Genomic DNA, 25,101 nt, shown 5'->3' on the forward strand with positions numbered 1-25,101 from the left:
AAAAAAAAAAAAACCCAGCAGAGCATGATGGCTTCGAGAGTGATGGGGTGGGTACGAGGGCTGAACTTGCAGAGAAAGTGTCCCATGGGGTGAGCTCCAAGGGGAGGAAGGAAGCTTCCTGAGTGCGGGTCTGCGGTAACCATGCAGACGGAACAACGAGTAGGCTGGCCCAGGGGCCAAAGCATCCCCCTGACTTTTCTAGCCCCTCAGAATGCTGACCAGGCCAGCAGGACCCCCTGGCCTCTCCTGGTGAGTGTGTCTGCCATTGTAGCGGGAAGCCCAAGCAGAAGTGAGCCCCTCCGGCCCCCGGAGCCTTCCACCTGGCACAGGACAGCCGGGAGCCGGTCTCTGGGTCAGCCATCAGAAACCGGATGTCTATGTGCAGAAAATTCTGGCTGGGCTGCCAGACACAGCATCTGTAGATCAATGGGCTTCTTCCTGCGGAGGAAAGAGCTGTCATTCAAGTACCCGCTTGCCACATATGACTGGTGGCCTTGGTCACGAGTCTGACCATGAAGGATGAGGAATGTGGTATTGCGATGGCACAATGTGGCGTGGACAGAGTGGGCAGAACAGCCACGTCCCTGAAGCTGAAAGCCCAGGGAACGGGACCTTTGTCCCCTCTCTGCAGCAGGAGTGTGCTGGGACACCACAGTGCTCAGCGCTCACTTACGCAGTGGGGGCGGCGGTGGTGGTGTGTTTATATTATCTGTCTGCTTGGCAGCTTCTATCTGCAACCGCATCTGCTTATGGGTGGGTCACTGTGTCCGGACCGATGTGTGAAAGTATGGCTGTTGGCTTCATTGCGTATTTGTTGCCACCTTCCCGCCTTCTGGGCAGTGTCAGTTGTAGGGAATGGAGCAGTTGGAGGAGAGGAGGGCAGAGAGAGAGGCAGAGGGAGGGGCTTTGCCTGCAACTCCCCCATTCATTGTCACCCCACCCCCGGACTCATTGTCCCCAGCACACAGACACATCCTGTTGGCACGATCCAGAGATCTGATAGGAACTACCATTCCAGGTTTCCGGTTTGAGTAATGGGGCTGGGGGCTGGGCAGGGGCTGAACAGGAACCGGTGCTGCCCATCAGATTATCTGGCTTGGGTAGTGCGAGGTGGCCCCACCCGGGGCCCAGGGACAGAGGCTCGCAGGCCTGGAGGGGGGCCAAGGAGCCCAGAGATAGGAGGGGACCGTTGTCATGGTCATGTAGGTTCTGGTTCCACCAGCCTCAGAGAGCCTCTCCTGGAGTCTCAGGATTCATTCTGATCGGTCTGGCTGGCCCAGCTCGGCCTCTTCTGGCCATTCAGAAAAGGAGGACGCATCGACCAATTGCCAGCAAAAGGACTGACCTCTCTTTCTGGCAGGTGCACTGAAGTTCAGACTGCTTTCCTTCTCTCCCTGCCCACCCCCAGCTTTGTGTGTTCTTGCTATGTGCAGGCAACTCTTTCTGGACCCAGATTCCTCTCTCTTCTAGAAGGAGTGGAGATGGGTTAATTCTTGCATTCTTCCAACAAGATCCAAAAAGAATTGGGGAGTGTTGACCTGAGGGATAGGACTCCTTAGTGGAAGTTAGATGTCTTTCAATACCATATATAGAGGAATTTCATACACTTCGGTGTGATATGAAAAAATGAAGGACTATAATTACTAAGCTCTTCACTGTTTGCTGGACTGTCATGTGGCTGGTGGGTCTGTTGGGGCAAAACTGGGGCCTTGGGTATAAGCATAAGCTTGGTTTAGGCTCAGTGTGACAGTATTAGAGATATTTGATGGTTGATCAGCCTGCCTTGTACAGTAGTGAGCAGCATAATGATGTGAGGGATGTCAGGGATGTGTGGGAGGAATTTTGGTCCAGTGGCAGATTTTTGGGCTGGGAGCGAAGCTGGAAAGAGATGTTCATGTTGACCACCAGGGGGCGCCAGAGAACCCCAAACAGGTGCATTGGCCTGACTCAGGTCCTGGTTGAGTGATATCTGCTTGCCCACCCTACCTGGGGCTCCAGGCAGCAAGGAAGGACTGTGCTGGAGTGGAAAGCCCAGCTTCCAGGAGGCCTGGGGGGGGGGGCGGTGCGCTAGGCGGGGCCAGAAAGGAGACCGGGGTGGCTGTGCTCTAGGACAGATCGCCCGCTGAGGCTGCCCCTCTCCCTGCCGCAGGTACGTGCACTACTTCAGTGGCCTGCTCTCTGGCTCCATCAAAATGAACAACAAGCCCTTGTTTCTGCACCACGTGATCATGCACGGCATCCCCAACTTCGAGTCTAAAGGAGGTACCCGCCTGAGCTGTCTGGCTTCCCTCCCCTCCTGTCTCCCATCTTCTTTTCTCAAGAGGCAGCCTTAGGGGATAAAAATGTAGGCTTGGACTGGAGTCTCGACTGCGCCCCCTCCCGAGCTTCCGGTGAGCCCCGCTGTATTCACGGGGTCGAATCCGGCAGTGCCGGCTGGCACGTGATGCTGGATGTGGCAGTAGTTTTTGTAAACTTAAAAATGCCTCTCAGAGGAAAAGCTAGTATTTCTTCCTCCTTTCTCTTTCCATTTCTCCTTCCTACCTCTCCTCTCCCTAGCCCTTCCTTCCTTCCCCCTCTCCCCCGCCCCCACACTGCCCCCTGCTAACACGACCCTCCCTTACAGGGTGCCGGCCCTTTCTCCGGATCTACCAGGCCATGCAGCCTGTCTACACGTCTGGCATCTAGTAAGTATTCCACAGGAATAAGAGGCTAGGGAGGCCGGAGGCCCAAGGCCGAGGACCAGGGACAAGGGTGTGGGGGGATGGGCCAGGACCTCTTCTAGGAGGATCTCATCTGGCAGAGGGCTGAGGGACAGAGGCAAGCAAACCTTCCCAGGAGCCCTGTGGCAGGGGGAGCGGGGAGCAAGCACGCTGCCCGCCCCCTTCAGCAGCTCTCTTGCTCTCCGCTTACCTCTCCCCCATAGCAATGTCCAAGGAGACAGCCAGACCAGCATCTGCATCACCATCGAGCCCGGGCTGCTCTTGAAGGGAGACATCTTGGTGAGTGCTATTCCCCTGTCTCAAGCCCCCTCCTCCCTGTTTATCTCTTCTGTCTCCCCGCTCCCCTCCTGCCTCTCCAGACAAGATTGTCACTCCTGTGGGCCACCAGCCTTGGGGCCATAGGCCCTCAGGGCTCCTGCAAGGCCTTCCCCTGCCTCAGAGCCAGACATCCCTTCTCCTGCGCTTGTCTCTTGTTCTAGAATATCTCCAGGGAAATATCTCTCAGCATAAGCTGTTACCTCCTTGCCTCTGTGACAAGGACTCCCTCAATTCTAACTTCAGTCTTTCCTCCTGCAATTTAAATTCACTGCTATTTTTTCCATTCTGTGTGCAGGAACTTCTTGGGAGGACAGTTTTGTCCTCACAGGGCAAGATTGGCTTCCAACATTCTGCTTTCTAGAAGTTTCCCCAGATAGCTCTGAGATCCTGTTTGGTATTGGTGACCTCTCCCTCGTTAAGTTTGGGTGAGCCCTGGGGTCTCAGTCAAGGAGCTAATAAGGAGGCTCCCCGAGACCTGATGTCCCCTCCTCTGGCCCCTGATGGGCTCTGCTCTCCTTCCCACCCAGCTGAAGTGCTACCACAAGAAGTTCCGGAGCCCAGCCCGAGATGTCATCTTCCGTGTGCAGTTCCACACCTGTGCCATCCATGACCTGGGGGTTGTCTTTGGGAAGGAAGACCTTGATGATGCCTTCAAAGGTGGGCTCATTGAACAGAGACATAGACCTAGCAAGTTATAGTACCACAAGGTAGAAGAGAAATAATGGAGGACCTATGGCAGCAGTGAAGGCGAAACCATTTTCTAAGGGAAGGAGAGGTGGTTAGGGAGGTGTCTTCCGTTGCTTCTTTATCTATTTAGGGTTTTGTCTGTATCACATTCAGACCTGGGACAATATCCACATCCATTCACCTGTTCACTCATCCACCCACCTATCCATCCATCCACCTACCTACTCGTCTGAATCCATCCATCCAACCATCCATCTATTTACTCACCCATCTGTCCACCCACCCATCCAAATCCATCTGTCCATCCATCCACCCATTCATCCATCCATCTACCCACCTACCCATCTAAATCTATCCATCCACCCACCCACTCATCCATCCAAATCCATCTGTCCATCCACTAAGAAATACTTATGGGTCTCTATGTGTCAGGCATGTGCTAGACCCTGGGGATACAAAGAGAAAGAAGTCAGGCCCTACCTTCAGGGAACTCACAGTTCCATGGGAGAAAGAGACACATGAGCGGGGTACTAGGAAGCGGTGCCTGCAGTGATGGAGACATGCACAGGCATGATGGGCAGTCACCATCCCTACTGTAACTTCTCTTCCCACAAGCACTGGACGGTAATCTGTGTCCAGACTGGGCTTAGGCCAAGAGAAGAGAGTAGGGCTGGGGCTCAGGGGTGGGGTGGGGGGTGGAGAGGATCCTGAACCCCCCCCCCTCCAAGTGCAGTCTGGCTCATGCAGTAGAAGGATGTGTCTATGATGAGTTTCCTCTGTACTGGAGCCAGGAGGGCAGAAACAGAAGACGCCATAATGATTACAGAACAGAATGTAAATGTTATCAGTCTTAACAGGGAAAAATAAAGGGGTAACAGACAACATAAAGGTGGAGTTGGTAGAGGCAGGGGAAAGTGGGGGCACAAACTTTCTCCTCTTACACAGAGGGAGTCGGCACCACTAAAAATGGACAGTTCAAGAAATAGAGGCTTAGCTATAGTATTTAGAGTTTCAAAGGCAATCAGAATAAATACTACTACTAGATTTAATAAGAAGGGAGATGGGAGTGATATTAGTGGGCCAAATTCATTATCTTCATAGTGGTAAATCAATGGAGATTACTTGAAATTGGTATATCAGGAAATAGTGGCATAAAAATAGGGGCTATTAGAGTCTTAGAGGTAACTGCTAGTAGAACAAGAAATAGAAATGGTTGGGAATGGTTATCTCAGGCAAGTAGGACTGGGGCCAAAGTGGGCAAGAGGCTTATTTCATTATATATGTATATGGTATTATCAACCATATGTTTGTGTATTATTTTAACCTTCTCCAGAAACATTAAAGTTGGAGTCCTTTTTGGGAATTAATTGCTCATTTTTGTCTTTCCTTCTCTCTTTTCAGATGATCGATTTCCAGAATATGGCAAAGTAGAATTTGTGTTTTCTTATGGACCAGAGAAAATTCAAGGTATAAGCTTGTTAGAGTTCATTTTTCTACCCCCTTGCCTCCATCCTAACCTGTCCTCTCCCCACCCCCACCATTCTCCTACTGATGTGCTCTGCAATTATCAAGTTACCTGTAAATGAGAGGCAGGCCAGCAGTAAAGGATCTGGGTATCACAGTGGACCTCTAGCTAAACATGAATCAGTGACTTAATATTTGGATAATAAAAATAAAAGGGCCGACTGAGAGGTGCTGGATAGGATAAACTGTTCTGGTCCCATTAGGTCACCATCCCATTATATTCAGAGACTGAGGGCTGTGGCAGATGGAGGGAGTGGCTGAAGGGACATTCAGAGGTGCTGGATGGATGAGAAGTATTTACGAGGACTGAGGTGGTTCAACCTGAAGATGAGAAGGCCAATTTAATAATAGCTGTTAAGCCTTTAGGCTGGTTATATGTGGAGACCAGTTGTTCTCCACCCTATCTGAGAACAGAATGAGATGAGCCGAAGTTAGGCTACAGATGGAGGGACACTGGGAAGATTCAAGGAAGGACTGCCAGGTTGGGAAAGGGACTTGCCCTAGGAGGTGGGACTTACAGCTCGTGCAGTCTTCATCTTTCTGTGGATGTGTAGGAGAGACTGCTTCTCCCCTCACATTTCTGCCTGGAGCCGGAGCCTCTTAAATGGGAGGCAGGGGGATGATTGGAATGACCTGTGTCCTCTCAGTGTCATGGCCATGGTTTCCCTGCTGTCCTCGACCTCATGCTGCTCATCACAAGCCTTTCCATACTCCCTCTGACACAGAGGCAGACTTTCTGGTCTCCTGGCACTGCCCCAGGGGCCTCTGGGACACGGAAAAGGAAGAGGCAGACACCTGGCCAGAAGGCCCCCCAGCTTTCTCCCGGGGGGCTCTTCATTCCTCAGTGTCCTGTCTTGATTTACCCCTGTAACCGGATATGAGCCTTCTTAAGAATGCAAGAAACCAGGGGCGCCTGGTTGAGTCTGTTGAGCATCTGACTCTTGATTTCGGCTCAGGTCACTATCTCAGGGTCGTGGGATGGAGCCCCGTGTTGGGCTCCATGCTGGGCGTGGATCCTGCTCCGGGGTCCCTCTCTCTCTCCTTCTCCCTCTGCTCTGTTCCCCCCTCCCAAAACAAAACAAAACAAAACAAGAATGCAAGAAACCAGACTCCTGGGTTCTCTGTCCACTCTAAGCCACTGGCCGCACCGCACGTGGTCAGGAAAATGAGAAGCCCCTCAGGGAGCAGCCCTGGGGGGAGCTGTTGGCTTCTTCTCTTTTTTTCTAGCTGCTAATCCTTTTTTTTTCCTTTCTCTTCGCTGCCCTCCCGCCCCATTCCTTCAGGCATGGAACACCTGGAGAACGGGCCGAGCGTGTCCGTGGACTATAACACCTCTGATCCCCTCATCCGCTGGGATTCCTATGACAACTTTGATGGGCATCGAGAGGACGGCATGGAGGGTAGGTGGCAACTGGGCTTCCAGCTCCTCTCCGCGTGGCACTGCCCTGCTCCTGTGGCCTCGGCGCTCCTGGTGGGCTGCAGCACCATAGTGGGTTCAGAGGGGAGGCCGAGGAGAGGTCCAGGGCACCTTGGAGAGCTCCCAGTTCGGTGGGGGACAATAAGGCAAAACAGGAATGTGTGAAATAATGAAGACAGGGCACGAACCATGAACGGCCTGTGCTCTGACACTGGCAGGGGAGGGATTCTTGAGAGCTGGAGGGGCCTGGGAGGGCTCCTTGGAGGAGGTGGCCTTGAGTGAGAGCTTGACATAACTCCCGTGCAGCAAACACAGGACTTTGTTCGATTTCTTTGAAACCTGCTCTTAGATGTCTCCAGGCTCACGGCCTGAGTTCCCCGGGGTCAGAGCGCTAGGAATTAGACACAGCGTGTAAGGCCTACAAGCTTTCATCAATAGCCAAGAAAAATGTTTGAGAGCTGGTAACCGATAGGCTCCAAAATTTGAAAAGTAAGCCGCAGTCGAAATTAATGCATGTTTAATTTAGCTACAAAACCTAGCATTATGTCAAGTGGGTGACTGCAACTCACTTCAGTCCTTGAGGGTTAGATGTGGGTTGTATTTGTTTGTGTGGTTTATTTGAATATGGGAGGCAGGGTGGGACCTCTAAAACTGAGCACAGCTGGAGCCCAGGAGCTCTTGAGATGCCCGCGTGGGGTTTGGCATAGACTTGCTTTTCTGATTTGGTCCCGGAACTGCAGATGCGGGAGCTGGAAGGGTTCTCAGGACTGTCGGCCCATCCTGCAGTTATCATTTGGGGGTAACTGAGACCCCCCCCGGAAGGAAGGGTCTTTTGATTTACCCCCACGGCCCAGGATATGTCCTTTCAAGGACACCAGATCCCAGCCCCTGGGGCTGCAGCTGGTCCTAGGGTGGGGCTGTGCCATCCTGGGGACTCTGGGCCCTGGGGCAGAGCTGGGTTAGGGAGGGCCAGGCCTGCTGGCCCCCCACTCGCTCCTGATCCTCTGCACTCCCCTGCCTCCTTCCACCTTCTTCTCCAGGGTTTTCGATTTGTTGACTCCACCCTGCAAGTCTTCTAGGCCTTTTCTCCAAAAAGATTCTCCCTCTGGCCTTTGAGATACCAGAATGAGTGATGGATTTCAGAGCGAGCCGGATGCGGGCGGTGTTTGGGCTAGCATTTAGGGCTCGCTGAGGGCGTGTTGTTTACAGGCAGCACCGTGCAAAGCCGATTGCTTGTCCTCAAGCCTACCTTCGTTTCCGCCCTCCTGTCCTCCCCCCAGATACCCCGTCCTGCTGAGGCACCGCCCCAAGCATTCCTCCCCACTGCCCCGGCCCCCTCCGCGGTGCTGAGTGGCTGGGGAGAGGGCAGAGGATGAAATGAATTCGTTCTAAGCTACCAGCGGCTGCCAGCCTAATTGTTTATCGTTCTGGGGATGTTTGCATTTTTAACAAGAACACTTGGCAATTTGGAGGTATTTTCAATGTGTCCCCGTCTCTTCCTGCTGTGGATTCCGTGCAGTGGTAAATCTAAAAACCTTCCGTAAACTATAAAGTGCCAGGCAAACAAAAGGCAAGATAGTTAAGGGGGAAGGAGAGGCCGGGGAAGGCCCGGTGGGGACAGAGCTGCCTCAAGGGAAGGCCTGGGGCAGACGGCCGGCGGAGCAGAGGGAGACAGCAGTAGTGAGAGGCAGGAACAGGGAGGAAGGAGAGGTTGAGGGAGCCCTGGACTCTTCTCCATCCCTTGCTTCCCTCCTCTCTCCTCATCCATCCCCCCAGGCAGGGGGACGGAACCAGTGGGACTTTCTGGCCAGTGAAAGGTCAGCTCACCCTGCAGGGACAGAGGGACCCCTGTCTGGAGGCTGAGAAGCTGGCCCTATGCCTGAAGGGTGGGAAGGGAAGGCAGGGGAAGCAGATCGAGGCTCTGCTGTCCTCTTCCTTGGCCTGGCCTGTCCCGAGTACAGTTGGCCTGGACTGGGAGTTACGCAGTTGGGGTGGTCACCAGGACAGACTCTGCCTGTCTGCTGCTGGGCGGCATCCCGCATGGGGACGGGAAAGCCAGCCGTGGGGCGGGAACAGTGACCATTATTCCAATCCTGCTTTTCTTTCTGGCTGGAGGCACTTCTGGAAAGTTCTAGGTTCGGGGACCCAGAGATAAAAGCATTTTCTTCTGGCTAATTTTCTTGATCAAGAGAGGGAAGTAGGAGGCCTGGGCCTGTCTCTTTAGTTGTGGGCAAGTCCCTGTGCCTCAGTTTCCCCATATACTAGTTGGGGTAAGGACACTTAACCTCCAAGACTCTGGGGTGCCCAGCAGATGGCTCCAGCTGGAGCCTGGAAGGTGCCTGGGAGCTCCCTGGAGTGGCCCTGTGGCTGGGGGGATGGGCTCTGTGGGTATGTGGTACCCGAGGTGGCTGTGCCTGCTCCCGGAGGTAGTCACGGACAGGGAGAGGCAGGCTAGCCCCGAGGTGCTGTGGTAGAGTGGCTGAGCATGTGTGCTTGAGGCCTGACTGCCCGGGGCCGGTCCAGGTCCCAGATCCCCCCTTCTGTAGCTGAAGGCCTTTCTTAGCCTTCTTATGCTCTCCGTTTCCTTTTCTACAGACTTGGGGTGTCACTGGCTTAATGGAGCATTTTTCCCGAAAGGCAGTTTAGTGTAGGGATCCAGAGTGTGGCCTCTGGATCCAAACTACCCGGGTTCAGCTCCTTTGACAAGACGCCATCCTCTCAGGGCCTCGGCTTACTCTCCTGTGAAGGGGGATTCAGTCAACAAATCATTTTGAGCACCTTCTGGAGACTAGGAGCTGCGGAGGCGGCCTGTCGTGGCCCCTCAGGAGTCTCTGACACGTCCGTAGTGACGGTGGCCAGTGTCTCTGGCGTCTGCAGACAAGGCTAAGGGGGAGGCCCGTTGGCCTTGGGAGCCCGCCCTGGCTTTGCTACGCGCCAGCCACGGCGGCAAGCCCTTGTGAGTCACCATTTCACCTAAGGCTCACAGCCACTCTGTGAGGGGCACTGTTACCGTGCCTGGGTAGGGAAACGGGCACAGTGGGGTTCAGTAACCTGTGTAAGGTTGCCTCACCAGTGCAGAGCAGACCTGGGTGTGGAACCCCAGCACTAACCACCGAGCTGTTTTGGTAACCACAGATGCCTGCATTCTGGGTGCCGGTTCCCGTGACACCCCCTGGGTCACCACCGAGCTTGTCCCCATCTCTCACCACTGGGCTGGCCGGAGAACCCCTGTCCTGGGCCTTAGGATGTAGCCGTACCTGGAGCGTAGCAGCCGGGAGACCACTGGGCAGGTGCTTAGCTGGACTTAAGTGCAGGCAACAGCTGAGGCGTGTCCCTTGATGTCCCTATGCCACCCCCCAAGATGGCGTGGGGCTGCTCGCACTGCGATGCCTCTGGTGAGGGGATGGCCTCTCAAAATAAGGAGGGGTAGCGTGTCTGAGGTGAGGTGAGGCCATTTCTGGAAGTGGCACGCCTCTCCTATTTCAGGCCCGGTGAGGGAGGGGATCAGAAAGGCCAGGCCAGTGTCTCTGGAGGCCACCGGGTGACTCAGAGGGGAAGGCAGGGGGCGCTGAGCCAGGCACTGGGGAACAGAGAGAGATTATCTCTGGCCCGGGCTGCTCCTCACCCCCTCCTTGCAGTGAGGGCTGTCAGCCCTCTACCCCCAGTTCCACCTGCTCCTGCCTCTTCTTAACCCCTTCCTCGATGCCTGCACCCCCTTCTCCTCCTGACCCCCCCATTCCCAGTTCAAGTTGCCACTCCCTCAAGACATCGCTGGTTGATCTCAGCAGCAAAATGATGGAAGAAAATCCATGGACTTCTGTTCTCTGGGGTGGCCTGGGCCAGTCACGGAGCCCATCTGATGCCCTACTGCCACAGGGATGACACTGAGGCTCGAGAGGCCGGGGACCTGCTGGAGGGGGAGAAAATCCTCACGTGTGGAGCCTCACTTGGCATGGCCTCAGCTCCTGTTCTCCTGACCCCGTTGCGCCGATGGCCACACCGACATGTGGAGAAGGTGGTCGTGCCGGGGTGGGGGGCGGTCATGAGATAGGATGTGGGGTTGATATTGAATCCAGGGGTGCCTTCCCACCTCCCTTGGAGCTCAGCATATTTGGCGCCCTACACCCCCTAATTCGGGTGGTCCTTGCAGATGCTTGTCCAATTTCTCACACCTTTAGATGGCAGAGAGCTCCCCGCCACACGGGGCAGGCCGTTCCCCTTTGGACGAGGGAAAAGGGAGAGTTGCCGATGTGTGGTGGACCAAGGCTGCAGTGACCATGGAGGCTCTGGGACCCGTATGGCTCCCTGCACTCAGGCCAGATGGAAAGGGGAGTGACAGAAGCTGAAGAATCAGATAGAAACTCAATATCAAGAACTTTCTGACCAGAGAAGGTTCCAGGCCTTGGGACATGTGGCTGGGGAGCAGGGGAGCACGCGCCATCTCTGGGACTCCTGACTTAGGGAGAAGCACCCTCTGGTGAGCCCCACAGGCCGCTGCTGGGTCTGCGCGGGCGGTCACCGCAGGGTACCACAGACTGGGCGGCTTCAACAGCAGACGAGTCTTTCCCACCTCTGGAGGCCAGCAGTCTGAGTGCCGAGTGTCCACAGCACTGGTTCCTCCAGAGCTCGTAGGTGGTGGTCTTCTCCTGTGCCTTGCTCGGCCCTCCCTCTGTGTGCGTCTGTGTCCCGATCCCTTCTTTATAAGGACACCAGTCAGACTGGACGAGGGCGCACTCCTGTGACCGCGTTTTAACTGCATTACTTCTTTAAAGGCCCTATTTCCAAATACAGCCTCATTCTGAGGTACTGGGGGTTAGGACTTCGACATATGAATTTGGGGGGGAACACGTCAGCCCATGACACCGAGGAAGGAGTTTTCTGGATTGCCTGTAGTCGGATGCCTGGAGTCTGGGTTCTGAGTTGGGGGGGTGGGGAAGAGAAGGTCCAGGGCGGGTGGAGGGGAGAGTGGTCTGGCCCCCCACCAGCCTCCTCCTTGCAGGCTGTGTCTGTCTTTCTCTGGTTTGGTCTGGAGCCTGCCAGCTCAGCGCTCTGGCTGACACCACATCTCACAGCCTCCAGAAGCCCCATTAGCTGTTTGGCCTGAGTTCTGAAGCCCCATGCCCAGCTCCCAGCAACCAGCTCCCTGTGGGTGGGAGTGGGGCTGTATTTTTTGCCTATGCTGCACAGAGCAGCCTCCAAATTCCTCCAGAGTGTGCCAGGACAAGCCTTCTCGGAAGCCAGTTCCATACCAAGAGCTGTGGGCTGCCTTCCACCTCCAAGCAGCCCGGAGGCTGGCCAGGCCTGAGTTGCCTCACTGTCCCCATTCACTTCTCCTGTCCCCAACCTCCTCAGACATTGAGTTGTTCAGGGCCTCTCACAACTTAAGTGGGTATCGGAGTGCATGCTGGGCACAGCAGTGGATTGCTCGGGGCTAAAAGAAAGATTGGAGACCGTGACAAGCCCTCAGGCCTGGCTGCAGATGGCCAGGGGGGCTGGTAACCACCCCTCTTCTGGGTTTCTCCTGCGTGGTGCCCATCAGGCCCTCCTTTGTTTCTGTGGGAAGTCCCCCAAGAGCCAGGGGCTGGTGACAAGGGAGTGTTGTTTTTGTGCTCAAGCTTCTCAGCCCTCAGAGGATCTGTGAGGAGAGGCATTCCCTTCCTCAGGGCGACTTCCAGTACTGTAGGGTACCCAGTGCCTCCTCGAGCTCTGTTGTCTGAGCCAGGGAAGAGCCTCCGTGATGGCAGCCCGGAGTCCCCTGGTCAGCGATGACTTCTCCTGAGCTGGGCTTGTCTAAGAATTCTCTGGTTTTTGTTTTGTTTTTGTTTTTGTTTTTGAGAGAGGGGAAAGAGGGAGGGAGAGAGAGGCAGAGACCTGGAGAGAGAGACAGACAGACTCAGACAGACGTTGGCCTGGAGATTTGTGTTCTGGGTGTCCTTGGTAACTCCTTTTCTACAGATCTCCCTTATTTCTGTAAAGCGAGGGCACTGGAGGAGTCGTTCTTTCTGTTTCTTTGGGCTTAATCATCGTTTGTTTCTGTGAGTTGGGAGGTGCCAAGGTGGACCTGCTGAATTTCCCTCTCAGACCTTCCCACCTCATGAGCTTGGAGCGGGGGCAACACTGTAGCCCAGTGACGGTTGTAGGAGTCAGGAGAGGCTTAGTTATGCTGGGTAACAAATAGCCCCAAATTCTTACTAAAAAAAAAAAAATTCTTGCCCATGCTGCCTGTCCAGTATGGGTTGGCAAGGGGTCTGCGTTCATCTTACTTATTCCAGGCTGGTGGTGGCTTCATCCCATAGCTGTTTCAGTGGTCACTGCTGTCACAATGGGTACGGACACTGTGACGTGCACGCTGCTTCTGCCCGGACGTGACACACATTCCTTCTGCCGACATTTCATTGGCCAAAGCAAGTCACACACCCAAGCCTAACTTCAAAGGGGGTTGAGAAATGGTGCGGAAAGTGAAAATAATGTTGAACAGATTAAGATCTATGATAGGGATGAAGTCTGTGGGATCTAGAATCAGAAGATCTGGTTCTATGCCCTGTTGTTTATAACTGTGTTCCTTGGTCAAGGCACTTTACCTCTCTGAGACCCAAATGTCATATCTATAAAATGGGTACAATAACAGTACTTTCCTCATGAGATTGTTGTTAAGATCCAATGAGGTAATGTACACGAAAGGCGAAGTACAGATTGCCTGGTATGGACTATGCTGGCAGTAATTTGTGTCTGTTACTATTACTATTATTATTATTATTATTATTATTATTATTATTATTAAGTGCTGGAGGAGGGAAGGTAGAGAGGTGATTTGAATGTATACAAGCCCTCTCTTCTTGAGAAAAATTCCACATCCGTCTGGCCCCTCTACTCTCTGGGAACCGTCTACAGCTGGCTCTTTTCTGCGAGCCCCACTCCTGGGACTCCAGAGACTTGCCTCTGACACCACCTTGCTGTGTGACCTTGGGAAAGTTACTTCTCCTCTCTGGTTCTCAGTTCCCTTATCAGTGAATCGAGGAGGGTGGATTCCAAAGGGGACTTCAGCTCTAAAGCCTTAACGATGGTAATGATAACAGTGCCAGTGACTGGAGGGTAGCGAGCCCTGGTACCCGCCCTGAGCCGGGCCCCACCAGCTCCACGTTCTCGTGGTTACCCCTCCCCAGTAGGCACTGCTATTCCGTGACTAATAGGCAGGACTTGCGGGGTGTGGTTATACAAACCCCTTTCTTCGTTTACCACTGCCCTTCAATCTGTCCTCCGCCTTCCCTGTGCCTGCATGATATTAGGGTGAGTCCCATGCCTGATGTGGCCGCTCTCAGGGAATGGAGGACCCTCTGGTCAGTCACGGCTTGCCCAGGGCCAGCAGACTTGGCACATCAGTCAGCTTGTTCTTTTCCCCTTGTCGGCTCCTGCCCGGCACCAGCCGTGCGTGTATGTGTGTGGGGGGCGGCCCACTAGGGTTCCTGACTTACGGAGAGGGAATGAGGGAGGGAATCAGGAGGGGGTTCCTACCCACCGGGAACACTCTCGGTGGAGACAGGCACAGATGACCACTCCTGAGCTCTTTGCCAATGGAAGATTCTGGAGGTGTCGAATGCTGACTGTGTCTCTCCTGCAGAGCTTTTGTGGGCATTTTGGGGGCCCCCCTTAAGCTCCCCATAAGCCACTCCCTCAGTGTTTCCCTCAGGCAGGGGACTGCCGCTCTGGCCAACTCTCACAACCCTTCTGGGCCCACACAGTCCTCACTCCCTGCAGCCTTCTCCTCCTGAGGTCGGTTCAGCCCAACAGGTGGCCCTCTTGGACAGCGTCTGAGGGGACCCCAGGCTGGCTCTCCCTCCCCAGCCCTGCAGGAGCCCTTACCTGCTCTTGGCCTCAGCCAAGCCTGGGACGGAGGTGGCCAAGGCAGCCCCTCTGTCTGTCCCCCCCCTTCCCCCGCCTGCCTCTCACTCTTCAGACTGAGCCAGGCTCTGTTTCTCCTGTGCTCTCTGCTCCGGAAGATGGCAGGAAAAGCCCCCAGCAGTAAAACAACACTCTCCAAAATTCCTCTTGGACTCTCCCCCTTCCTGATCCTTTTTCTCCTCACATGAATGTGTGTGAGGTGGTTTAGAGCCACAGAATAGTTTTTGGCCTTCTCTCTCTCTTAAAAAAAAAAAATTGTGTGTATATATTTATATAAATGTTTATATATATATATAAAACAGTTAACATTATATATTCCCAATATCATGTAATAAACTGGTATTCCTTGATATAACTTAATACCGGCACTGCACCTGTTTTAAAGTATATGATTCGGTGGGTTTTAGTATATTTGGGGTTGTACGACCATCACCATAACCTAACCATCCCCAGCCTTGTCTCCTTTCTGTCCGGGCAGATTGGAATGTTCTGCAGATTTCCTGTAAATGGAATTACCCAGCACGTGGCCTTCTTTCACTGAGCATAATACTTTCAGGGCGCACCCCGGTTGGAGTGGGGGTCAGTGCTTCGCTTTGGTTGCTGAATAATACTCCATTTATGGCCACACCACAGTTTGGTCCTACATACCTCAGTCGGCAAATGTTTGCTTTGTATCCACTTTTTGGCTCTTTTAAAAAACACTGCTGTGGGCATTCATGGGCCGGTTTTCCCGTGGACTCAGGTTTTCACTTCTTCTTGGGTAGGTAACCTAAGGGTGGAATTGCCGGGTCATGGGGTTGCAGCATGTTTAATCATTTGAGGACCTGCCAGACTGTTGTCCAAAGTGGCCGTACCATCTTACACCCCTGAGGATGCCAGTGTCTCCGCGTCCTCACCACCTCCTGCCTTCCGGACCGTGGCCGTCCTAGTGGGTGTGAAGTGGGCTCTCGCGGTTTGGGTTTGCATTTCCCTCGTGATTAATGATGTTGAGCATCTTTCACGTGGTAACCGGCCACTATAGATCTGTTTTTAGAGAAATGTCTAGTCACATACTTCACACACTTAAAAACATCATTCTTTTGTTTGTCCATTTGCAATTGAGTTATACGTTCTTTATTCTGAAAACAGGTCCCTTATCAGAGAAGTGATTGGCAGGTGTTTTCTCCTACCCTGTGGATTGTTGTCTCTTCCCGCTCTCGCTGCTGGCGAAGTCTTTCTGCAATGCTTGTGTGCTGACGCCTGCCTTGCTTTTGGCGTGGGACGTTCATCTTCCTGGGGCCTCTGTCACGACGGAGATCCCCAGTACTTCCACGTTACCGTCTGGCTGCGACTCGGGTTCCCATTTTATAGATGACGAAACAGGTAGTAGCAGAGAGGCTGGGGGCCTCGTCCAAGGTAGCGTCCTGAGTAAATGGTGGAGGCAGGATTCCAGCGTGGGGGTCTGGAGTCAGAGTTGGGGATCGATACTGCTTCCTATCATTTAATGATCTTGATCGAAACGATTATTCATCTATAGTCCAAAATGCTTTAGGCTGCTTGGTCTGGTCTCTTTCCAGGCCTAGAGCTGGTGCTGCAACTGGCCTAGACAAGCTGGCCCGCGACACAGAGAGGGAGGCCACGTCTCGGACCCCTGGATGGCAGAGCAGCACAGACGTGCCTGACTTCTGCCCTCCAGTGCCTCAGCCACCCACATGGCCCTGCGTCCCTTCATCTCCCCAAGGCCAGGCTGGATGGGGGAGGGTAGCCCCTCTTCCGGAAGGCAGCCCCTTTGGGTTGGGAGTGAGGCGTTCGCAGTGGGGAGCATAGCCCCTGTGCCTCTCTGGAAGAGCACTTGGGCCCCATGCTAAATATTTGCCCTGACATACTTTCATGGGGTGTGGCACTCTTGCCTTTGGAACTTTTGGGTAAGAGGGACCAAGGAGAGAGGAGTGTAAGATCGCAGGTGGTCCCAAATAATTCACAAGAAGGTTCCAGGGATCCCAGAGTGATGCATCAGCCCCATATCTCTGAGCAGAGGGCTTTAGGGGGTGATCTTCTGACCGAGAGCCTGGGGTTCAGCACCAGACTGGTTTTTGTTGGGAAATCCCAACCTGGTTCCTGGAGAAGGCAGCCCTTCTGGCATGTGAGTTCAGGGGGTGGGGGACAGGGATGGGCAGAGAGGGAGAAATTCAAAGCTGCTGCAGAAATCTTCTGTCCCTGTTCTGTCATGTCATATAGGACCTAGGGCTTAGTCTGCAGCAGGAAGGATTTGAGTTAGCCACCTGGTAGAACTTCCTGTCTGTGAGAGAGTGGGTCAGCTGTGGTGGGGAGGTTGGGGCCTTGTCCTCTTGGCACCCTTGGGCAGAGACGTCAAGAAGCAAGGGAGATGGGTCTCCGTGTGGGATGGCCTGCACAGACATAGTGACAGAGGCAGGGATAGAATGGCTTCTTGAGGAGGATCTGGTACCTTCTCTTCCCCCAAGGTGGCGGGGGGAGTCCTCTCTGCTGACTTCCTGCAACATTCAAGAGTGCTGAGAATCCACACGCAAGGTTGGCCTGACCTTGTGGGTAGAGAAGATGACACCACTGACCCAGCATCTGCCGGCCACCTGCTTAGTGGGGCAAGGCGGGGCTTGTCCCCATGCCCTCAGACCTTTTGCTGGCTCTGCTCTGCGAGGCAGCTGGCAGGCCTGGAGAGTAGTGTCTGCCCATGGAACATTCAGTAAAACAATACCCTCCGGAGTGAATGTGCCTTTGGTCCTCTGTAATCTCTGCCATCGGCTGGAGGTTGGAAGGACGGAGCCACACTCGGAGTGGACCAGAGCTCCTGGCCGGTGGCCTGGGCTGCACGTCTGCCTGCCTGCTGTGCTCAAATATCGAGCTCCAGCCAGGGCAGGAGGAGAGCACTTTCCCACCCCCCTCCCCTTTTCCTCCTCTGCCAGACCTGTAGACAAGTGCAAGTTAGCTAGAGCCCACAAGACCCCAGGATACCGATTCTAACTATGTCCGAGGAAGGATATTGACGCTTCTATTAATCAGCTCTTGTTTCCTACCCAACTGCGGCTGCTTTTCACCCATCACCCCACTTGCTCTCCTGCCCTTCTTCCTTCTCTCCCTTCCTTTGCTCTCTCCTTTCTTTGCCCCAAATACTTACTGATCGCCTCCTAGGTGGTGGGCATCGTGCTGGCCCGGGTGCTATAGACGCTGTAGAAAGTCGTGCGCTGGAGTTGCCTGCAGACAGTGTGGGAGGGGGTGTGGCTGGAGAAGGATCTCAGCCAGGGACCTTGGCTTCTCAGGAGACAGGCAGCTTCCGGGGGCTGGTGGCGCTCAGAGGTGGACGGCTCTGCAGAGGGGCCGCATTTGCACTGGGTCTGGGAGGTGGACGTGGCATGGAGAGCAGAATTGTTTTCCAGTCTAGAAGTGGCGTAACGACATTGCTCTAAGTCTAGCTAGTGGAGGGGGAGAAAAGCAGTCGATTCAGACTGACCTCGCTCTCACCACCGCTGTCATCCTGGGAAGGGCGGGTGGGATGCCGGAGGACCCTGGAGCAGGTGAAGGTGGGAACGTTGGAGAGGGTGGAGGTGAGGATGAGGGGCGCGCCTAGGGAGCCACATACCAGGGTCCAGGAGGGGAGTGCGAACCAGGAGACTCAGAGAAAAGACAGCACGAAATCATACACACAGAGAACACAGAATCCTGCAGCGGACGAGTCCGTTTGCCTTCTGTTGACCTTGGGCAGATCTATTAGCCTTTCTGAGCCTCAGTGTTCTCACCTGTAAAATGGGGCAAGGATGGCACCTCTCCTCTGGGGCTGAGAATTACCTGAGATCATCTACAGGCACCTACTTCTGGGTCAGGGGTTCACGTTTGTTGTTACTGGTACTGCTACCTGACCTTGGGGGCTACTTTCTTAAATGCTTCCGGGAGTGCAAGTCAGTTCAGTTTTTGACGATCACAGTTGTTGAACCGGACTTTGAACCTGGGCCTCTGGCTGCACGTTCCATGTTCTTCCTACCATGTGGAACCAGGTGCAGGTGTCTGAACCTTTTCCCTGGCATCCTTCAAACACCAGGCTCCATTCCCACGGGGGAGCTCCTCCCACCGCTCTGGGGCTGGGGGACTTGTGGCGGTCACACTGACAGCTGGGGGCAGAGCCAGCCCTAGCTCCCAGGGTCTTTCCAGGGTCTTCACCTCCACGGTCCTGCCTCCCTGGCACCAGTCACCCATGATGCCCAGGCTCTGGGTTGTGGTGACTGCTAGCATGGCCCTAATGTTGCTTCTTTCTCATCCATTTGAGAAAACAGTGCAGGAGAGTGAGAATAACATGATTGTAAGGGTAACCTTGAAACCGCTCCACTGACAAAGAAGAAGAAAAGAAAAACAAATCGCTTGTGTTCTTTGGTGCATGGACTTCCCACAGTAACATTCACTCATTCAGTCAACAAATATTCACTGAGTGCCTACTATGTGCCAGTCACTATTCTAGATCCTGAGGACCTAACAGTGAGCAAAACAAAGATCCTCACCCTTGTCATGACTATATTCTAGTGAGAGGAGAGAGACAATGAAAAACAAATTTGAAGATATTGTATCTAAACGACAGAGCATGCTAGAAGGTGATGAAGACTTTGGGAGAAAATATAAGAGAATAAGGGTGATGGGGGGGTTGAGGGGTGAGTTGACATTTTTTAAAAAGCTGATCAGCCCAGCCTTCACTGAGGAGGAGACATCTGAACAGAGACTTGAAGGAGGTGAGAGAGTCAGCCAAGAAAATATCTGAGGAAGAGCATTGCTGGTGGCGGGGGGTGGGGGGCGCAGCAAGTGCAAAGGTCCTGAGGCAGCAGCTTGCCTGAGACCTAGGCTTGGGAAGCATCAGAGGGGCCAGGGTCACTGCAGTGAAGGCTGTAAGCAATGAGGTCAGAGGTAGTGGGGACCAGGTCACTGGGGGTTCTGGTAGCCACTGCAAGGATTTGGCTCGTATCCTGAGCTTTTTCATCCAACGATGTGTCATAGCGATTCTTCCATAATAGCTTTGTAAAGAGCCGTTTTAGCATTCTTCAGATGCATCAGTTCCACTGTATACATGTTCTGTGTTTTATTTAACTGGTATTTTATTTAACTGTATTTAAGTGACATGGGCATTTGGGTGGTTTCCAGTCTTTTGTTGTTTTCAACAATGCTGCAGAGAATAACCTTGTACGTACACCATTTTTGTTTGTGCAATTCTATCTGTGGAAGTGGAATTTGTAGAAATGGAATTGCTGGGTGAAGAATATATGCGTATATAACTCTATGGTGCCAAAGTGGCCTCTGTAAGGGGTGTATTAATTGACACTCCCCACCAGCAATTTGGTTAGGGACTAGGGGGAAATCCACCTCTTCCTTCTCTACACACCCTCCATATGTGAGGCTCTATTAGGTGCCCTTGATTTCCTTTGCTCCTCAGGACCCTCCTGTGAGCTGAGTAGTCTTGTCCCTGTTTCACAGATGAGGAAATAGGCACAGAGAGGTTAAGTAACCAACCAGTGTTTGCACAGCCAAGTGGGTGTAGAGCTGGGATTCTGATGCCCATCATTTCCCACCATGGCTTCACAGGGGCAGGGGTCCGAGGTGCTCTGGCCCTCTGCCCCCACTCCCCCCAAGTGGGCATGTGGACCTAGTGGCCTGGGGTTTGAGACTCCTGAAAACAAGAGTTAAAATGGAAAGCCTGCTTGATGACTCTGCCATTGCTGCACCTGCATCCCGGAGACCCTTGCCGGCCAGCAGCAGGCTGGGAAGAGGCCATCCCAAGGGACCTGGAGCCACACGGGCTAAGCTGGCCTCCCCTTCCATTCCTCCCCTCACCAGCCCCAGCAGTGAGACCTGCAGGCTGCGATCCAGCTGATTCTGCTCCAGGTGGGGCGCTCCCTGCTGCTGTCTGCGGGGTCAGCTCACTCCGGGGATTGGGTTTCGGCATTTCACTGATGAAAATAAATCAGCCTTTTTATTGCCCGGCATGGCCCTCACGAGCTCTGCAGCCTGGGGTGTACTTCCAGCTTTCCTGTAAGTCACTATTTCTGTCCTAGCCCCCGGGGGCCCTCGGGCTGCCGCAGAAAGAGCCTCAGATGAGCTTGGAGCTCAGAGCCACCCAAGCAGGACCAAGCAGGAGAGGAGAACCAGGGTCAGTGCCTAGCGGAGCGTTTTCTCTGAGGTGGCTCTTCGAGCACCAACAGTTGGCCAGGAGTTCGGGGGTCATGTGGTTGTGCTGTCCCATTGCACAGAGGAGCACACTGAGGCCCATCTAAGATCACTCCTAGGACTCTGCCCCCTGACTCCCAGGCTGCTGCTGTTGCTACCGGCCAGCCTTTTCCGGTCTGTTTATTGTGCAGCGGCTGAGTAGGGATGTGAGGACTGAGTGCGAGAGAGTGGGATTTAGCTGCAGCAGGCCGGGCAGAGAGATCTGACTTCCAGGAGAACTGGCTTGCCTTGGAGGGACATGAGAAAGGAGAACTGGTGGCAGGACTGGATTTTCTTGAGTTTCCTTCCACCCCACACAGCTGTCTAAATGGGATGAGTGACCACGGTTCATGGACGTGGGGGAACAAGGCAAATTCTAGAGTGCTCCGACAAAGCCCCAACAAGGTTCTGTGTGCAAAGGGGACACTGGAGTCTTGCCGCAAACTCCCTTTTCTCTGCCCCTCCCTTTCTGTACTCAAGCATTATTCGCAAGCACAGGACTCTCTGACAGGGTCTCGGGGCATCCTGCCTCCGATGGCAGGCCTGCTGGGGTCTCTCTCCTACCCTCCGGGGCCAGGACCTATCCAACCTCTGGGGGCTTTATCCAAGCCACAGTGGGACTCCCTTGTCTGGGGAGCAGCTGAGGAGCTGTAGTGGGTGGGCGCCAGGAGCTCTGGCTGCCTCCCTTATCCTGGACCAGCCCAGTCTTCACATCCTTACAGCTTGTCGATGCCCTGATGCTTGTCAGAGACTTTGCCTTGGGCTGCTCTGATAGCTTTAAAAATTGTCAGCAGCAAAGTGTTCTTTGATGTTTGTTCTCCTCCTTCTCCAGGGGCAGTGAGATCAGATTTTGATATGAAAGCTCAAAGCCACTCAGATCTCTTCTCCCTTCCTGCCTCCCTGCCCCCCTCCCTCTGTCTGTACACTGCTTGCAAACCTTCCAGAACTGGGCAGGTGCTCTTCATGTGACACAAGGAGCGAAAGAAGCCTGGGGGCAGTGCCGTGGCTCCTGTGTCCTGTCCAGGCCTGTACCCCATGGTTCTGTAGCCTCTGTGGGTCAGGAGAGTCACTCCCAGCTTGCCCCTCTGCAGCAGGGACAGCCAGCTTCTGGCCCACACCTGCTCAGGTGCGAGATCTCATGCACATTGCCTCGCAGACCCCACGGAGATGCCGGTATGAGCCTCCTTACACTGATGCACATGGATGTGCCCATTTGGGAAAGGAAACAGAGACCCAACCAGATTCGCCACCCACAGCCACACGCACTGAGGCATAGGACCGCACAGACCCCGCCGCACACACCATTACTCATGTATAGGACCACATAGACCCCTCACCGTCTATGCAGAGAACCACAAAGACCCCCACTCGATGTACACCCACCACTCGTCCATAGACCCCCACGGTGGTGATGGGGCTCTAATTATAAAACTGCATGGCCAGTCCGATAACCAGTAGTTATGTGTGGTACTTAATGGGCCTGTTTGGGTCAAGAATGGGGATTGACCCCGAAGTGCTGGATGGGTTCCTTTGAGTGGATTTGGAACCAGGCTTATAGCGGTTCCCTACAAGCTTCCGGGAATGCTTGGAGCCCTAGAAGCATCATTAGGATACGTGCATAAAAGCCCTAGGGGACCACCTGGACAGGGACAGCACTCACTTGGATGGTGGGGTTTGGGCAGGCTGTTCTGACCCAGCATTGTGGTTGGTTGTCACTCTTCACTCCCTTCGTCCCGGTGGCTGCCTCCGGCTCTCCCCCTTTGCCCCTCCCTCTCCTTCCTTCTCCTGGAAGCAGAAAGAGCATGAGCGTCAGAGTCAGATTGGCCATGTGATCTTGAGCAAGCCACAACTTCCAAGCCTCAGTCTCTTTATCAGGAAGATGGGCACGATTGTATCTCCCTTAAAAGGCACTTGTGGAAGCAAATGTGAGAGCATCCGTCGCAGGGCAGACGCACAGCAATAACCTACTGTCCCCGTTCTGTGACACTCCCATTCTTCCTGGGTCCCCCAGCTCCGCAGCCCCCTCCCCATTCCCCTGCATCCTTCTCCAGGTGTCTGCTGCGCCTTGGGAGGCTGTAAGAGTGGGGAGAGGCAGGAGGAGGTGTGCGGGTGTGCCCCCCCGACCTTTGTCCCGCTTGGACATCTGCCTGGGAGTTGACAGTTCCTTTCCTGAGTAACCCTCGGGCACACTGGCTCCTGCCCTCTTCTCAGGGAACGCTGTCCTGAGCCTGGCCCTGTCCGTTGCCTTCCTGGGTGGGGAGCACTTGGAGACCCTGGGAGGCCGGGGCCGTGCGAGGGGTGCCCAGAACCTGCCCTGCTTCCACCTTCCTGAGCTTCCGGGCAGCCCTCCCTCCCCACTCCTTGGCCGGAAGGCGTGAGGAGGTCCTGAAAAGGTCTGTGGACATGTTTTCATCCCACACACAGCGTCCCACCCCACCTGGGCAGCAGGCCTCTCCTTGCACTCCCCCTTGGCCCGCCTGACATTCATTCAACACCTTGACATTGATTCAACACCTTGATGCTCGGCACACCTGGGCCTTTCTCCTCCTCCTGGTTCTGCGTAGAACCGGCTGATTTAGAGTTCAGAGCTCATCTTGTTCTCTCTCATTTTACCACTTCGGAGACTGAGGCCCAGGAAAAGGAAGTGACTTACCCAGGGTCAAGTGGCGAGTTAGTGGCGCAGTGGGGACCGGAAACCAGGACTCCTGAGTCATAGTCCGAGCTCTGTGTCTCACACCCCAAACTCCCTCTGCTGTCAGGCTGGCTCACGGCGCCCCAGCTGTGGCACATGGGAACGTGGGCCGGGTCATTGCTCGTTGCCGGGCCACGTCCTCTGTGCTGTGGGATGGTCAGCAGCATCTCCACCCACCAGATGCCAATAGCATTTCTTCTAGATGCGACAGCCCCAAATATTTTCAGACATTGTTCCATGTTCCCTGGGGGGGGGGGGAGGCACGTCACCTTGGGGGAGGACCCCTGGCCTAGCTGTCCCCTCAGCTCTTTGTCTCTGGGACTTCACCTCTCCCACGGGTAGGCTGTGAAACAGCCCTTTTCTCTTTTCCTGCTTCCTGTTTCTGTTCCAGGATAGACTGCTTGAAAACCAAAACACTCAGGCTTTTTGTTCCTTAAGAGAAAGAGCAAAAAATTCAGGTTTGGGAAGATGCTTCCACACCTGCCAATGAAAAGAAAGCCCTGGGCGGGAAGGGGGCTGAAGGAGGTGATGGAAGGAGGCTGGGCTCCCTTCCTCCCTGGAGGACCCTCAGTGTGATTGAGAGGCCCTGGGGCACCCCACCGGCCCAGCTGGGGGGCTGCCGGCCAGAAGCTCATCCTGCAGGGGATGGAGCGTGTATTCGATTTGCACGGGGAGAGTCTCTCTCGGCTGTAGAATTGCCCTCAATTATTCCACTCTGTTTGCGTGGCCAGACCTGGAGACCTTGGAGGGTCTAACGTAACAGGGTTTCTGGTACCCTTTGGGCATCCCCCTCATGGTGTCTGACTCAACTCTGACAGCGGAGAGCATTTCCTTCTGGGAACCGGGGGCCCTGGGTGGTTAGTCTCTGCTCCAGGCCTGACCAAATATGCGAGGAGGGGAAACTTCCCCGCCCTGAGTCTGATGGGCCACATCGGGGTGTGTGTGGGGGGCCTGATGAACTCAGGATGTCCTCTGGGTTGACCATGCTGTGACTGTAGGCATTGGCCTGGGCTGGTGGCCCACAGCTGGGCCTCGTGTGGCAAATCTGGGGTCTCCAGTACTACTGAGCATCCGAGGCACTCCAGAAGGTCACTGGGTCATACCCTGCTCTCGATCGTATATTTCATGAAACTGCCCTGCCCAGGGGCGTCTCAGGGGACAGGGGACACCCAGCCACCTTGGAAGAGTGAACAGTATTTTCACCTCTCAAGCTCAGCTTTGCCCATCTCCCACCCAGAAAGATCTTTGCCCCAGCTCTATTCTGCAGTTTAAGGGGAAAAAAAAAACGTTTTTTTTTTTTCTCAGATAGGAAGTGGTAAAACTGAGTATAACCTTTTTGGAACCAGGTCTACCACACCCTCTGCCCAGTACTTTCCTATCTGTGTGAAGGCAGCTCTGGAGGCGGGAGAGGCAGTGGCGTTTTCCGGCCTGCTGTTGGTGGTGTGCGCGCTGGGCAGTCTTGGTATTTATTAGCTGGGCAGCGTCACGCTCTCAGAGTCTGGGCTGTTTCATTTGATGCCACGATTTTCGAAAAGGGAAAGGGCAAGGTGAATGATAGGCCCTGAAGTTGAAGCATCGGCCATGCGCATCTGTGCTCCGGGCCGTAGGGTCACCACCGTGCAGCTCAAGGTGGAGCTGGGTTAGGGAAA

At 54.3% G+C, this 25,101-nt stretch overlaps 1 protein-coding gene across 6 annotated transcripts in view; it reads left to right on the top strand.

The window, feature by feature from the left end:
* TNS1 (tensin 1) overlaps window positions 1-25,101 on the top strand; it is a 204,151-nt gene that overhangs the window by 120,198 nt on the left and 58,852 nt on the right. For all 6 annotated transcript variants that reach the window (XM_040640876.1, XM_040640886.1, XM_040640880.1 and 3 more), the window contains 6 exons: window positions 2,150-2,262; window positions 2,624-2,684; window positions 2,924-2,999; window positions 3,566-3,695; window positions 5,127-5,192; window positions 6,533-6,649. In XM_040640876.1, the coding sequence (XP_040496810.1) occupies window positions 2,150-2,262; window positions 2,624-2,684; window positions 2,924-2,999; window positions 3,566-3,695; window positions 5,127-5,192; window positions 6,533-6,649 (563 nt within the window). The remainder of the gene's footprint in view (window positions 1-2,149; window positions 2,263-2,623; window positions 2,685-2,923; window positions 3,000-3,565; window positions 3,696-5,126; window positions 5,193-6,532; window positions 6,650-25,101) is intronic.

The sequence above is a fragment of the Ursus maritimus genome, unplaced genomic scaffold (assembly GCF_017311325.1).
Source record: "Ursus maritimus isolate PB19 unplaced genomic scaffold, ASM1731132v1 scaffold_1, whole genome shotgun sequence".
Classification (NCBI taxonomy): Eukaryota; Metazoa; Chordata; class Mammalia; order Carnivora; family Ursidae; genus Ursus; species Ursus maritimus.